At 65.0% G+C, this 15980-nt stretch overlaps 1 protein-coding gene across 1 annotated transcript in view; it reads left to right on the forward strand.

Moving 5' to 3' along the window:
- The first annotated feature begins 1000 nt into the window (after window positions 1–1000).
- Window positions 1001–15980, forward strand: part of ITPR3 (inositol 1,4,5-trisphosphate receptor type 3) — a 65185-nt gene continuing 50205 nt past the window's right edge. The window contains 2 exon segments of the mRNA XM_058306576.2: window positions 1001–1151; window positions 13719–13789. Of these exon segments, the coding sequence (XP_058162559.1) occupies window positions 1063–1151; window positions 13719–13789 (160 nt within the window). The 5' untranslated portion in view covers window positions 1001–1062.

Genomic DNA, 15980 nt, shown 5'->3' on the forward strand with positions numbered 1-15980 from the left:
GAGGGTAGGACTTGGGGAGCGAGGGCCGCGGCGCGTTGGCGCTCCAGCGCGCAATTAACTGGCGACAGTAGCTCGCACACCACCCCTCCCCCCCACTATTTATTTACTTTTTTTTTTTTTAAAGGAAAGACAGAAGAAGCCAAGACTTCTGGAGCCAACTCCTGAAGAGGGAGCGGCTGAACTGATTCGGAAGTTGGATCCCTTTGTACACAGGAATGCGGAGAGAAAAAAACAAAACCCACCCATTGCTTCATTTCCCCTCCAACCCCGCGCGCTTTCTATTGTGCAATGAAAAGGCTTTTCACGCGGAGAAAAGTGCATCCCGATTGGCGCGGCGAAGGAATGGGCGCGCGCCCCGCGCGAGACGGCGCTCAGCTGGGCGCGGGGGCGGCGGGCAGGGCGCTCCCGGGCGGGTCCCCGCGCGCCCCGTCCCGCCGGCGCCGGCCCCGGCTCCCGACGACCCGAGGGCTGGGGCGCAGCCGGCCCGCGGCCCCCCGAGGGCGCAGAGCCCCCGTTGCGCCCGGGCCCGTCCAGAGATGGAAGTCGGGAGGGAGCCCCGCGTCCCGGGGGTGGCGGCCCCGCGACTCCGTCTGGGGACCCGCGGGAGCTCGAGACTCCGCCCCGGGGAGCCCGCGGGCCGGGCGCCTCCCGGAGCCCCCGGGACGCCCCCGAGGCGCGCAGGGCGCCGGGGGGGCGGAGAGCGCCGGCGGCCGGGAGGCCGGGCGCGCGGGCGCACGTGGGCGCGGGCGGGCGGGCCGCGGCGGGGGGCGGGCGGCCGGCGGGGTGGGGCGTCCCCGCCTCCCGGGCGGGATTTGCATGTGTGTGCGGCGGCCCCAGACTTCCTGCTCCGTCTGCGCGGCAGGTACGCGCGGGCCGGGCGGGCGGCGGGCGCGCCACGACGCGGGCACCTCCTCCCCGGCCGCCGCCGCCGGCTCCCGCCGCCTCCAGCGCGCCCCGGCCGCGCCGAGCGCCCGGCCCCGAGCGGGGGCGCGCTCCTGCCCGCCGGCCTGCGCCCCGGCCCGGCCCCGCTCCCCGCGCCGCCGGCCCCGCAGGGCCGCACCCATGAGCGACATGTCCAGCTTCCTCCACGTCGGGGACATCGTCTCCCTGTACGCCGAGGGCTCCGTCAACGGCTTCATCAGCACCCTGGGGTGAGTGAGCCGGGCCCCAGGGGGGCGCGGGGGGGGGCCCGCCGCCGCCCCCCGCCAGACGCCGCCGCTGTGCCCGGCCCCCGAGGGCGGGGGGCCGCTCGCCCCTTTTTGGAGCGAGGAAGCGGGGTGTTTGCTCGGGTAGGGACGGCGCCCTGCCGAGCTGGCGGAAGGCGCCCCTCTCCGCGGAATTTCCACCCGCCCGCCTCTTCTCTCTCCACGCGGGCGGAGGGGCCGGGCCGAGGGCCGCGCTTCCTGCGCAGGTGGCCCCGGCGCGGGCAGGTGGGCGGCTGCGGCCCGAGCCGGGGGAGCGCGGGCGGCCCGGGCTCGGGGGTGGGGCGGCGCCCTGGAGACGCGCGGAGGCTCAGCCCCGGGCCCCGAGTCCTCTGGGGCCGGTCCCGCGGCGCCGCGCGGGGTCACACTTTCTCCCCGTCCCGCCCCCTCCGGGAGGCGCGCCTCCGCAGCCGCCCCCCCTCCCCCGTCAATTTCCTGCGCCGCTCACCTGGCGCCCCGGGGTCCACCGTCCCAGGGGCTCTCGAGCGCTTTGCAAACATTAATCACTTCTGGACGCCACCCCCCCAGGTACTCGGCGGGACCAACGGGGACTCCTGTCCCTGGAGCTGGCCAAGCCTGAAGCAGGGATGAGGCTGGAGAAGGACTAGGCGGAGAGAAGGGGCTGGGCTTCTGAGGGGCCGCTGGTGGTCCCCTCCCTCAGCCCCCGCCCCAGGGCTGGGCCCCCCTCCCTCGCCCCATCCCCAGCCTGGGGGCTTATGTGACGATATCGCCCTCCCCGCCCCTCCCCGCCCCTGAGCTGCCTTAGGTAGACTGTGTCCTCTGCCCACCCGCTGGGCTGGACAGCTGCCCTTGGCTCCTCTGGACCTTGGGAGGACAGCCCTCGCATCCTGGCCCAGGGCGGCTGGCCTGAGCCCTGGAGGTCAGGGCCACCCGCTCCCTCAGGCTCTCCAGGGGTGTTGGGAGTCCAGCTTTAGCGCCTCTGGCTGGGTTACGGCTGGGTGGTGCTGGGAAAGTCCAGCACCCAGGCCCTCCCGCCTCAGCACCCTCAGGGCCTCCCCATTCACATCCCCCGCTCCTGAGCAGTGGAATCCCCAGACCCCTCCCCAACCTGACTTCTGCTCTTTCAGTTCCCCAAAGGATAGTGGTGGAGCCACAGCGGGGGCTGCATTTGTACAGGCCGCCCCCAGAAAGCCCTGACCAGCTGGGCCTGCGCGCAGTAGGTGTGGAGAAAGCACCTCTGACACCGTGGAGGGCGGAGGGGGGCGTGAGGCGGGGGGCATAGGAAGCCCCCTGGCAGGAGCAGCACTGGGGATTTTTGGGGAATGATCAGCCTCCTCTGCTGCTTAGTGCTTGGTTAGGCCGAGCACACAGTGGGTGCTTTTTTGAACACCACGGGGTTGAGCAGAAGACACTTGTTACGTCCCGCTGACTTCCCTCATGCAGGCCTCACCCCCTCACCAGGGGTCCCCTCTCTTGCTGCGGAACCCAACTCTCTGCTGTGGGTCCCAGGAAGCTGCTTCCTCCAGCCCCCTTCGATCCTGGGGCTGGACCTGGTGCCCTCCGAGCCCTCCCACCTAGAGTGCCCCTTCCGTGCACACTTGCAGTGGCCTCTGACATTCCACGGGTGGCTGCCGGCTTCCCAGCCTGGCGTCCTAGCACCAGCATGTGCAGGCTGCAAGCACATTTTCTGGATTTTTCTCACCTCCGCCCCCTTCTGCCTGCAGCTCTAGCTGCCCCAGGCTTCTTCTCTCCTGGGGCCTGGAGCCTCTCCCAGGAGCCGTTTACCTTTGCTCCTGTGCTGCCCGCGCCCTTCAGCTGGGCAGATCCATCGCGCCCTCCAACACCTAGTGCAGTGCGTCCTCCTTGGGGACATTCCACCTCCCCTCGCCCCCCACCCTCCTATGCGGGGGTGGGCACACCTTTTTCCTCTGTGCTTTCTTTGCACTGCTTTTTCTACCAACTCCATTCGGGTGGGTGCTAATCGCATTGTTTTACAATTAGCCGGAGGTCTCTCTGTTGGCCCACCTAACCCTGGGCGCTTGGCCAGGATTAACTAATTAATTACACCACCCATCCACTCAGTACACAGTCAGGTCCTGTACTGGGCGCCCGGGGACTGGGTGGCGCAGGGGAGCTCTGCTTCCCGCCTGCTTAGAGCCAGGGAAGGAAAGATTTCTAAGTGCTGGAAGTCCCTGCTTCTCGCAGTTTTGGTCCTCAGCCGGTGGCATGGGCATCACCTAGGAGGAGCTTATTAGACATGTGGAATCTCAGAGACCCTTCTCTGCATTTTAACAAGATTCCCAGGGTGGGGGCGTCATTGCGTAAGTGACTCTCTCCTTGCCCCATCTTCCTTTAGAATCTGCCTCCGGTTCCAACTTTGGTCCCCTCTACCTTCCCATGGCTGTGGGTGCCCACGTCTGGGAGCCCTGGAGGCTGATCGACTGAGTTCCCAGGCTAGCCCAGTGCCCGGTGCCAGGAAGTGCCCAGATGGGGCTGGATGAAATGCACTTACTGGGCCGGCTGGGGAGGGGGGCAGGAGGGCGTTGGTGAGGGGAGGGGGCTGGGGCAGCCTTCTGCTTCCCGCCAGGCCTTGGCAGGCGAAGTGGAGGAGACCAGTGAGAGCCGCCCGGGTGGCTGGGGAGCCCGGTGAAGATGGCACATTGACTCGGGGTTGGGGGCGGGAGGGCTCTGGGGAGCGCACCCTGGTGCCGGCCAGTCCGCTGGGTGGTGGGGAAAGCCGGCCCATGCCCGCTCTTGGCTGGAGAGCCTGGCCGGTGCCTTGCCCCTCACCCCGGGGGGGAGGCAGCAGAGGCCTGGGCTGGCGGGGCCGGTCAGGGCCAGAGCCAGCGCGAGGGGGGAGGGTTTACTGTGGCCCCCGGGCCATGGCTGCGAGGAACTGGCCTTGAGCGCTTGGGGCAGGCCCTTTGGGGGTCTCACGTGCAGTCCTTGAAGCTGTGTCTTCAGTGGACAGAGGAACACAGGGACCCACGGGGAGGAAGTCGGGGGGGGGGGGTGCGTGGGTGAGCCCGGTCTTGAAGGTGATCTGCCATTGCGCGTCAGACTGCCCCCACCGTGGCCGGCTCTGGAGCACCACCTGGGGTCCCTGGAGCACCACTGGGGGGCCCTGTCCCGGAGGCTCTGGATCATCAGCCCCCGGGGGCTCTGGAGCACTACCCGGGGGCCCTGGAGCACCACCTGGGGGGCCCTGGAGCATCAACTGGGGAACTCTAGAGCACCACCGGTGACTCTGGAGCACCACCCAGGGGCTCTGGAGCACCGCCTGGGGGCTCTGGAGCACCACACGGGGGCCTTGGAGCATCACCCGGGGGCCCTGGAGCATCACTCGGGGGACTCTGGAGCATTAGCAGAGGGTATCTGGAGCACCACCTGGGGGCTCTGGAGCACTCTCTGGGGGCCCTGGAGTATCAGCTGGGGGACTCTAGAGCACCAGCCAGGGGGCCTGTCCCCGAGGCTCTGGAGCACTACCTGGGGGCTCTGGAGCACTACCTGGGACTACCCGGGGGCTCTGGAGCACTCCCTGGGGGGCCCTGGAGCATCAGCTGGGGAACTCTAGAGCACCACCTGTGACTCTGGAGCACCGCCCGGGGGCTCTGGAGCATCTCCCGGGGCTCTGGCGCTCACAGCACAGGGCTGGGCGATCATGGGAGAGCACTGTGCGGGAGGGTGGGCCTGCAGGTCAGGACCCGGAGTTGGGGTAAACGTGGGGCAGTCCCTGGTCCCAAGAAGGACGTTTCCCTGAGTCCCTCCTGCCCTGGCAGCCCCTTGCTGGGTACTTTTGGCTCCTCTGAGCATGCTTCTGTCACCTGGTGCCCTCGCAGGTGCTCTGGCTGCACCTGAGACTCTCCTGGGGAACTTTCAAGGACTTTTCAGGCCCAAGTTTCACCCCAGGCCGCTGTCTCAGCATCTCCAGGGTGAGATCTGGAGGTTGGGTTTTTATTTCTCTTTTTAAAAAAATTTTAAAATAAAAAAAATACCTTATTATTTTTACGGGGGCTGGGTGTTTGAAAAGCTCCCCAGGAGATGTGCACGCGGAGCAGGGGCTGGGTGGCAGGAGGCCGCCTGCCCTCCGCCCGCAGCCCATCTCCGCCCGCAGCCCATCTCCGCCCGCGGCCGATGTCCTGAAGTCACGCAGCACCCAGGGGTGCACAGCTGTGTGCCAGAGCCTGTCTAGGTCGTGGGGAGCCCGCAGTTACCGAGACGGAGTTGCAGCCTGTTCCAGCCTGCACGGCGGGCAGCTGGGAGAGAAGGTTGGAAGGACCCTTTGAGCCTCGGTCTCCGAACATGTAATTCCAGGGGGCGGGACTGCCCCTCCCCAGCCACCGCATTCCCCAGCCTTTCAGACCTGCCCTTGGCTCTCGTTTCTTTGTGATTTCACTGGAATGAGATGTTACACTCCAAAGCAGTCTTGGCTCCGGTCAGCCCAATCCACAGAATCATTTATTTAAAATGTTCCACGGGGGAGCGGATGTGGCTCCAACAGTTGTTCTGGTGGCTCCTAAAAACAAAAACAAAAACAAACAAGTGAAACAAACCATAAACCTACTCAGGGAAGCCCGAGCCCAGTGGTTGAGCTCCGGCTTCCCACACGTGAGGTCCCAGGTTCAATCCCTGGGCCCTGATACCTCAAAAAACCAAAAAAATTTCATGAAGAAAACCTGAAAAACTAAAAAAAAATTTTTTGTGATACCACTGCTGACCTAGACCTTCTAGCCTTTGATAGACACAAATAAATATTTACAGAACAATGTCCAGCTGCAGGTATGGTTTTGTAGGGTGTCCTTTTACAGGTGCAGTAAGCTGTGTCTTCCCATCACCAGTGCTGATGCCGTGCCATTCCGCACTGTAATTTATTTAACCGCCCCACCTGGCTGGCATTTAGGCAGCTTCTAAACTTTCATGGCTCTGCACAGTTTGCACTGAGCATCCGTGTCCACACATGCCTGAGCGCTTGTCCAGGTGCCCTCTCAGGATAAACTCCAGAAGAGGAACTCTGAGATCAAAGGGAAGGCAGTGCTTCTGCTCGCAGGTTCCCTCCAGTTCTGCCTTGTCCTCTGGCGGAGGTGGGGGCACTGGGAGCGGGGAGCCCGGGCCACGGGGGTCTGGCCCACTGCCAGTCACACATCTGAGTGTGGTATTAGGGCGTGTGGGGAGTAAGACCGGCCTCTGCCCTCGAGGTTGGGTGGGCTGGCGGTCCCAGGGAGTGCAGGATGGAGCGGAGAGGGGGGTGGGCTGGGTCTGGGGTCTCCCGCCTTCACCTGCGGCAGGTGCACTCACGTCTGCCCTGCCTGACCCCACGGCGCCCCCCAGCTTGGCCCAGGGGAGCTGCGCGCGTGCTGGAGGCCCGGGTTGGGGTTGGGCTTTGGGGGGGCTGTGCCAGCGTTCAGCTTGGGGGGACTTTCTGGGTTTCACTTACCCTACACACTGCATCTCCTTCCGGCCCTGCTGCCTAGAACCCCCCCTTCCCCCGCCCCAGGTGGAGCCCCTCCCTGGGGGTGGGCGCTGCGTGAGATGAGGGGAGGTGGCCTGGGGGGGGAGGATAGCAGAGCCCCACTCTCCAGCGAGCTCCCCCACAGCCTCTGAATCTGAGCGCCGAGACCCCCCGAGGATGGCACCCGTTGTGGGCGAGTGGCAGCGGCGCCCAGCATTTGGGCCCCCATTCACGGTTCCCTGCATAGGGTCGGGGGCTTAGGGAGGTAAATGACTTGCCTGGGGTCTCGCCGCAGGAATCCAGAGAGAGGAGGCTGCTGGGCCTTTCAGACCAGGGGACTGTGGGAGAGGAAGTGGGGGTAAAAATGAGGCCAGGCGTTCACAACCCAGAGAGCCTGGAGAGGGGACTGGGGAGTGGGCGACCAGGGGTGGGGCCAGGCTGCTGAGGGGGGTTGGATGTGGGGAGATAGGAGTTTGCCGCTGCAGGGGCCACAGTGGTGTGCAAAGGCACCTATCGTTTGTGGCTGGTGGGCGGGCGGGCAGAGCCAGAGGAGCAGCGGGCACAAATCTCAGTCCCGGGCAGCTGCAGGTGCCTGCACATTTGATTAACAAATCCCTCTTCCATCCCTCAGTCCACCAGCCAGCACCCCACGCCTCCAGGCTGCAGGAGAGCCGTGCTCCGCGGGGTCTGAGTCTAGAAAGCGGTGCCAGGGGTGATAGAAGTCGGGAGAGAGAACTGAGCTTGTGCCTCGGTGGTGATGGTAATGGCAGTGGGTGCTGCCGAGATGTACGTGCACAGCTCTACCTTTACCTCCGCTGTCGCTTTTGAGCCCTGACTGCCAGCCTGCAGGGCAAATCCAACTCAGGAAACTAGGGAACACCCATATGCCCCACCACCTAGACTTAAAAATATTGTCCACGTTTTGCTGTATTTGCTGCATCTGTCTTTTGTATTTCTTTTGTATTTACAGACAGCTTTTTTACTTCTAAATACTTCGTTACGTGTCTCTGAGAAATGTTGGTATGTATGTTCCTGTGTGACCAGACTACTATCCTCACACCGATGAACATTTCCTGAAAGCATCTAACACCCAGTCCTCAGGCCATGTGCCGTGTGGTACTCAAGTCTGTCCTTGACAGTTGACAACTGTTTTTTTTCCCACTCTCCAAGATGGCTTCCTTATGTTTGCTTGTTTTTTGCTTGTATTTGCTCATTGCTTGTTTTTTTCTGCTCTTTTTTCCCCCCTTGTTGTCTGTTTCTTCTTTCTTTTTTTTTAGGAGGCACTGGGAACTGAACCTGGGACCTCCCACGCGAGAGGCAGGTGCTCAACTGCTCAAGCCACATCCACTCCCTGCTCGTTTGTTTTTACTTGTTGCCTGCTCGTTGTTTTTGCCTGATGTCTGCTTGTTTGCCAATACAGGAGACAAGGCGGGCCCGAGTTGCCCCTCTCGCCCTCCTCTCGCTCTCCCTCCTGTTTCTCCTGCTCCCTCTCTGTCTTCTCCTTGACCTCAAAAGTCCATCTTCCCGTGCTCCCAGGACTTGCCAGGGCCTGCCCAGTCCCGAGAGCCAGGGAGCCTGACGTGTAGGCAGGCGCAGGTGCCCCGGGGGCTCGGGCGCTAGCTGTCAGTTTTCCTGCAGAGACCTCGGGGTTTGTACCGTTCTTTCTGGACTTTAGGCCCTCACAGGCACGAGTCTTGCTCTTCCTTAAATTCCACGCTCGACCCTGCGGTGGCACAGGGGATGTAGAGGTAAAGCAAGGGGTGTTTTTGCAGGCGCGTGAGTCTGGATTCCTGTTCTCTGATGAGCCAGGGGCCCCAGCCAGCGAATCTGGGTTCCTTTCCCACCGTTCCTACCCCCACCCTGCGCAGCAGGTATGACTTTGGGTATCTGAGAAGGAGGCGCCAGGGTCCCCCATCCACTGCCAGCGCAGCCCAGTGCTCAGATGGAGCCTGCGGTGGGAGTGGCCTTCCTTGGGTCTGGCCTAGGTGCGTGGGGGTGCTGGCCAGTGCCCAGGCCGGGCGGCAGGACATCTGGGGTCTGGAACTGGGCTGCCCGGGTTCCCGCTCCACACCTCAGTTTCCACAGTTGGACGGTGTTGGACTGGATGGGGGACGGGGGTGTTGGGGTCTCCCGGGCCTTTTCCTGCTATGCGATGCCCCCTCCCATGGCTGCTGGGATGGCGGCCAAGTTGGTAGGTGCAGCTTTTGATTCGGGCCCCTTTGGCGTTCCCCTGCCCAGTTTCTAGCTCCTTCCTTCCTCCTCCTTATCTAATCTTTCCCAACTGCGCTGACCCGCCCCACCGCCTTTTCCCTGGCCCCCACCTGGATGTCAAAGTCCACCTTGGGGAATGGGGCCACCCGGGGCCTGTCCCTCAGGGCTGGTGCCCTTCTGCTCATCCTCCTAGAGCCAGGCTGGCCGCCAGCCTCTCCAGGCTCACCACTCCCCCATTTCCTCTGTCCCGCGTCCCCTCTCTCTGTGGGTGCCCCTGAGCTCCACACTGGGCTGGTGTGTGGGGGGGTGTCGCACAGCGCAGCCGGGTGGGCACAGCGGCCTGAGGGGGGCCACAGCCCACACCTGCTAGGCCCGCAGAGGGGGTTTGTGAACGGCTGAGGACCTGTTGCGTACGTGCCTCGACTGACCAGCCGTGGCCGCTGGTCCTTTCCACTCTGGGCCCCATGACCCCACGCAGGATGGTGGTGAGAATGGGAGGAGATAACGGATGTGAAAATGGTTTATGCGGGATCAGTTGTGCTGTACGTGCCCGCCAAGGCGGCCCTGGCCCTTAGCTAAGGGGCGCTGCCTGCGATTGGGAACCGCTGGAGGCCGAGGGCGGCCTTGAAGGCGGCAGGACCTGGGCGGGCTTCGGGCAGTGCAGAGGCGGGGGCGGCGCGGGGCGGTGTGGGAGGAGAGCGAGGGTGGGAGGAGGCGGGCCCTGGGGTGCAGCGCGGTGGCCCCTTCCCCCGGGGAGCCGGGATCTGGCGACAGCGCCAGGTGGCCCCCAGCCGGGCACCTGTGCGGGGCTGGGCGGGTAAACACAGACGCCCCCGAGCGCCGGGGAGGACGTGGGCGCGCCCGGGTGCAGGGGGCCTTCCAGGCCGGCCAAGCCGGGCAGGGCGCGGGGCGCGGGGCGCAGGTGGCACGCCGGCGGAGGTCCCGCGTCTGGCGCTGGCTGTCGCGGCGCAGGCTGGGCGACGCTGCGCGGGGGGTCGGGAGCTCCGCGGGGCGGGGCTGGGCCTCGTTTCGTCTCGGGAAGGTCTGGGGAGCCGTGGAGTTCCAGGGGTGGGCGGGAGGGGCACCGGGCGGCCACCAGACACCCCTTCCGTGAAGACTTACCTGTCCAGTGTCCCGGGCCCCCCTCGGGCCCTCAAGTCACGCCGCAGCCCGTCCACCCAGGGCTTCCTGCTAATCTGCTCATGCCCCCCCCCCACCTTCCTGGGATGCCCCAGTCCTGATGGCTATGAGCAGGGGAATGGAGGGAGGTCTGGGGGGCCCGTTGGGACCCTGCGAATCTGGTCTGTGGTTGCCCTCCTTGCCTGTGCTCGGGGTGGGAGGCTGTGCTGAGCAGTGGGTGGGGGTAGAAGGTGAGGCGGCCCCTGCGGAGCCTCATCTCCGGGGAGGGGTAGAGGGCGCAGCCCAGCGCTGCTCGGGTTCCTGCGTCCTTGGATATCACCTGGGGGTCTTGTTCGAAAGCAGATGGGGGGATGGGATCCTGCAAGACCCAGCCATGCGTGGGTGGGGGGCCTCACCTGGAGGGGAGGCGGGGAGTGTTGGAGCCTGGAGGCAGCTCTGAGGCCCTCACCCTTAGGCAGTGCTCACTGCCCACCTTGTTCTGACACCCGCGCCCCCCCCCCCCCGACTCCCCCCTGCTCCTCTGCCCTGGGCCCGCGTGCCCATCGCTCCTGTCCCCTGAGCAGCGGGTTGGGGATGGGTTCCTTCCCCACTCAGATTCCTTTGGAGCGCAGGCTCCTCTCTTGACCAGTCCCTCTCCTTTAGGGGGCTTCAGTCTGCACCCCCAAAATGAGCCCACCTGCTCCACCTGACCAGTATTTGAGGGGCCCTGCGGGGTTTCTGGCCTGCTGGGTACTGGAGGTGGGGAGGGCTGAGATGGAGACCTCGGGGCCTTGGGACCGTGCAGAGTGGGTGGGGACCGATGCACAGCCAGGTGAGGACTGGGCACGTTAGCGCTGGGGCTGGGGTGGGGGAAGCACGGGGGGCATCGCCTGCCCGGCATTCCTGCCGCAGGACCAGACCAGAGGCTCCCCGGGAGGTAAGGGGCCATGGGGCCGTGGAGGGTGACTCCGCGGACAGAGGGCCTCTGAGTTGGGGACGCGGCCCTCTTCACGCCCCCTCCACAAGGCCGTGTGCACTGGCCGGGGCGGGGCTGGTGTGCTTCGCCAGCCTCGGCAGTCGCGCCTACTTGCCCTGTAAGCAGGTGTCTGCCCCCCTGCAGGGCCAGGCCCCAGGCCGTCATGCACGACCCCTCCCCACCAAACAGCCCCTCCCCACCAAACAGCCGCCCTGTGTGCCTTTGCTAAGAGCCAACAGCTGATCTAACCCACTCATGTCTGTAGGAGAGCCCATGAGTTATTCAAGGCTTTGCACTGCTTTTTTTTTTTTAAGATTTATTTTTTGTTTATTTCTCCCATCCCAGTTGTCTGCTCCCTGTGTCCATTCGCTGTGTGTTCTTCTGTGTCTGCTTGCATTCTTGTCAGTGGTACCAGGAATCTGTGTTTCTTTTTGTTGCGTCATCTTGTTGTGTCAGCTCTCTGTGTGTGTAGCACCATTCCTGGGCAGGCTGCACTTTCTTTCGCGCTGGGCGGCTCTCCTTACGGGGCGCACTCCTTGCGCGTGGGGCTCCCCTATGCGGGGGACACCCCTGCGTGGCAGGGCACTCCTTGTGCGCATCAGCACTGCGCATGGGCCAGCTGCACACGGGTCATGGAGGCCCGGGGTTTGAACCGCGGACCTCCCATGTGGTAGACGGATGCCCTAACCACTGGGCTAAGTCCGCTTCCCTGCTCCCACCTCTTATTTCACACCTTCTCTGCTTGACCAAGCCTCTGACTCTCCCTTCCCTGAACTCGGGCAAAACCCACAGCTGGTACCACCAGTTGGCGCCGCTGCACGGGCCTCATGTTATTAATTCTTGGCGTGTGACTGATCTTCCCAGTGACACTTCAAACTCCGGGAGGCAGGTGCTTTATCTTTTACCTCTCTGTGCTTCCCACAGCAGTAGTGGAGTGAATTCACTCATTCATTGCATATGTATTTCACGTGGGGCAGCCCGGCGCCAGGCAGCAGTCTAGGTGCTGGGGATAGAGCAGCAAACAACAGATGCATCTCTGTCCTCAGGGAACTTGATCCACGGGGTGGGGGTGGGGATGGTAAACAAAATAAAGACAAAAGCCATAGAACAGGTCAGGTGCTGTCAGTGCTGGGCGAACAAGAGAGTGGGGGTGAGGCTGTGGGGGGGAAGCAGCGGTTTACAATTCTCAAAAGGATGGGAGGGGAAGCAGATGTGGCTCGGTGATTGAGCCCCTGCCTACCACACGGGAGGTCCTGGGTCTGGTTCCCTGTGCCTCCTGGGGAAGGATGGGCAGGATGGCGAGCTGATGTGATGGGCTGGTGTGGCAAGCTGACACAATGAGATGACACAGCAGAGAGACACAAGGAGGAAAACACAGTGAGAGACCCAGCAAAGCAGGGAGTGGAGGTGGCTCAAGCAATTGGATGCCTCCGTCCCACATGGGAGGTCCTGGGTTTGGTTCCGATGCCTCCAAAAAGAGGACAAGCACACAACGAACAGACATAGCAAGTGCAGACAGTGGGGGAGGGGGGGACGGGGGAGGAGGGTCTTCATGGCATGGTCATCTGCAGAGACCTGAAGGCGGTGGGAGGGAGGGGGAGGGAGCCAGGCAGGTGTCTGGAGCGGAGGGTTCCGGGGGGGAGGAAGGAGCAAGTTAGAGCCAAGTCTGGAATTAGGGGAGGAGGACCTGGGGGAGATGAATTTGGGGTCTTCTGTGTGCCAGAGACGAGCACGGCGGGAGAGCAGGTAGGGGAGGAAGGGGCTGAGGACGAGCAAGGCTAGGGGCCAGGGGCCGGGGAGAGGGAAGGAGCCCGAGCCGCCTGGCCGAGCAGCCGCCCTCCCTGTCGGTCACCGGGGGGCCTGCAGAGCCCCCGCTCGGTGGCCGTGGGCCTGGGGCAGCGCCGGCTTGGGGGCTTGCTGGCAGGGTGCCCTTCACCCCATTGCTGCCTGCAAAGGGGAAAAATGATAGTTCACTGAATTTAGGAAGCTAAGGAACATACATAAGGCGTGAGAAACAAAGTTGTGCTTATTAGTGGGATGATGATGACCGGGCCACACGCTGTGCCAAGTGCCAGGGATTCCCAAGGGGGAAAAACCTCGGGGGTCCCGTCCTCAGGGAGCTCACGGTGTCGACACTGGGTCATCGCAGTAGAGACGTGGCTGCAGGAGAGGCCCGCCCAGAGGCCGTGGGAACGTGGGGCGGGGGCCCGAGGGAGGGCGCTGGCCGAGGAAGGCTTCACAGAGTGGGCGAGGGGCTGAGGGTGGGAGAATGAGAGGAGGCCTGCTAGGCCTGCTAGGCCTGCGGGGACTGTGTGTGTGTGAGTGTGTGAGCGAAGGGCCTTGCAGGTCGCGGGGACCTTTTCCTTAGAGCGTGAGGGCTCGAGGGACCTTGGGGTCAACTCTGGGTACAGCATAGCTGGGATGAGGGTGCTGAGAGGCTGGGGAGTGGGTAGCGGTTAGATCACAAAAGGCCTTGATAGCTGCCCCAGGGAGGGGAGGTGCAGAAGGAGCACTGGCTTTGGGATCGGCCCTGTGACGTGCCAGCTCCTCCCTGGGGGCCGTGGGCTGGTGTCTGGGCTCTTCCGGGGATGTCGGGTGCACGTGTCCCCCACCCGCACCAGGGGACCGTGCCGGTGCACAGTGACGCCTGGAAGGAGCCGTGTAGCCAGGGAGAGGGCTTGCTGGAGGGCTCCGCCGAGACGGGGAAAGGGGCTCCCAGCGCCTGGGACGCCGCCCTGGGGAGGAGGGCGCTGGGCAGCCGGGTGCCTCCCTCCTGCTGACGGCGCTGCCTTGTCCGCAGGCTGGTGGATGACCGCTGTGTGGTGGAGCCCGCGGCCGGCGACCTGGACAACCCCCCGAAGAAGTTCCGAGGTAAGGCTCCCGGTCCCCCAGCCAGCCGCACTCCCCGCTCGCCGGGAACGGGCCCTTCCCTGCAGCCCCCACACGGCAGGGTGTGTGCCCCTCGGCTTGCACGGCCGCCATCCTGGCACCGCGTGGCCGCCGTCCTGGCACCGCGTGGCCGCCGTCTTGGCACCGCGTGGCTCTCCCTCGGTTTTCTGGGGGCCGCCATCCCTTCACTCCCTGCCAGCCACGGGGCTTTCTCTGTGACTGGGCGTTTTCTGAGGAAACTGGAGGAGAAGAGGGTTGCCTCGGGGCGAGGCCGTTGTCTGGGCCTCAGTCTCTGCATTCGTGTGGTGAGGGGATGGGACCCGAGGGCTCCAGGCCCCTTGGCCTGACCTGAGCTGTGTCCCCCGCCTCGCAGCGTGGCTGGCCCTGGTCTAGGGGAGCTTGTGGAGCCCGGATCTTGCTCTGCTGGGCCACCTGGGGCCCGCGCCCTCCCCGGGGCCCGCCTCCTCCCCGGGGCCCGCGTCCTCCCCGGGGCCCTGCGTCCTCCCCGGGGCCCTGTGTCCTCCCCGGGGCCCGCGCCCTCCCCGGGGCCCTGCGTCCTCCCCGGGGCCCTGCGTCCTCCCCGGGGCCCGCGCCCTCCCCGGGGCCCTGCGTCCTCCCCGGGGCCCTGCGTCCTCCCCGGGGCCCGCGCCCTCCCCGGGGCCCTGCGTCCTCCCCGGGGCCCACACCCTCCCGGGCAGAAGGCTCCTCAGCCCTGCCCAGCCGGCCCGGGACTGCCGTCAGGGTGACACGTGTCCCGGCGGTCAGAGTGACAGGGCGACGCGTGTCCCGGCCGTCAGGGTGACGGGGCAACGTGTGTCCCGGCCGTCAGGGTGACAGGGCGACGCATGTCCCGGCGGTCAGGGTGACAGGGCGACGCGTGTCCCGGCCGTCAGGGTGATGCATGTCCTCCCGTCAGGGCGACGTGTGTCCTGGCGGTCAGGTGCCAGAGGAAGGAGTTAGGTGCTTACCCGTGGGGGCTGAGGACACAGGCAGCCGGACGGCCCGGAGCCAGCAGGAGCTCGCGCCCCCTGCGAGTGCCCGCGGCCGCCCCGCGAGTGCCCGCGGCCGCCCCTGCGAGTGCCCGCGGCCGCCCCTGCGACGGGTGGCTGGTCCCGCGGGGAGGCGGGGTGTGAGGCAGCCTGCGGCTCCTCCCAGGCTGGGGAGGGACCCGGAGCTCCTGTTCCGCTCCCACCATGGGCCTCGGGGGGGTGTACGTGGGGGTCTGAGGGGGGCCTGCTTGGGTTTGTGGAGTTGCCCTGGCCTTGGCCCCCCGTGCGGCCCTCTCTGCCCTCTCGACCCGGCACCGTGCTCATCACCGCCAGCCCGCGGCCCCCTCATTCCCTTCCAGCTGCGGCACCTCCCTGCTGTTCCTTGCACTCTCAGCCACACCCCTCGTACACGCCCACCCCAAGTATCTGCCCCCTCGCCGGCTGGGGGAGGGGGGGTGGACCAGGGGTTGTACCCCCTTCCTGGCCCGCCCCAGGCCTTGGTGAGGGCCGGGTCCCCTTTAGGCTCCCTCTGCGCCTGATTGGACCTGAGGGGAGCCCTTGGCGTGGATCACCATCCGACATCGTCCATCTGTCTTAATTATTTGTTTGTCATTTGTCTCCCTGCTGGAGTATCAGAGTGTCAGTTCTCCTAGGGCAGGGATTTCCATCTTTTTTCTTTTGAGGTACCAGGACTGGGGATTGAACCCAGGACCTTGTACTGGGAGGCTGGCACTCAACCACTAAGCCACACTGACTCCCCTGTGTTGGCTCCCTTGTCTCCTTGCTCGTCGTTTGCTTGTTTTCTTCAGGAGGCATCGGGAACCAAACCCAGAACCTCCCATGTGGGAGGCGGGTGATCAACTGCTCGAGCCACTGCACTTCCTTTGTCTGTCTTTCCACCCTTGTGCCTTCACCCAGAGGAATGAAAGTGCGTGTGAGGGCCCTGCTGGGTCCTCCTGCCCTCCCAGACCGGGGCTGCCCCATCTCGGTGACGAGACCCACCCAGAGCCCCCCCCGCCCCGTTTGCTGAAGGTTGGGGCCCCGTGGGGGCTGGGCCCTTTGGAGCTGGTGTCTTGGGAAGCGCGTAGTGAAATGGAGGGTGGAGGGTGGCGTGGCCGGCGGTGGGCCTCGGCCACAGGCTGGGAAGGGCAGGTGCGTGGGGCGTGGTCAGCCTCCAGGTGCCC

This window comes from Dasypus novemcinctus, chromosome 11 (genome assembly GCF_030445035.2).
Source record: "Dasypus novemcinctus isolate mDasNov1 chromosome 11, mDasNov1.1.hap2, whole genome shotgun sequence".
NCBI lineage: Eukaryota > Metazoa > Chordata > Mammalia > Cingulata > Dasypodidae > Dasypus > Dasypus novemcinctus.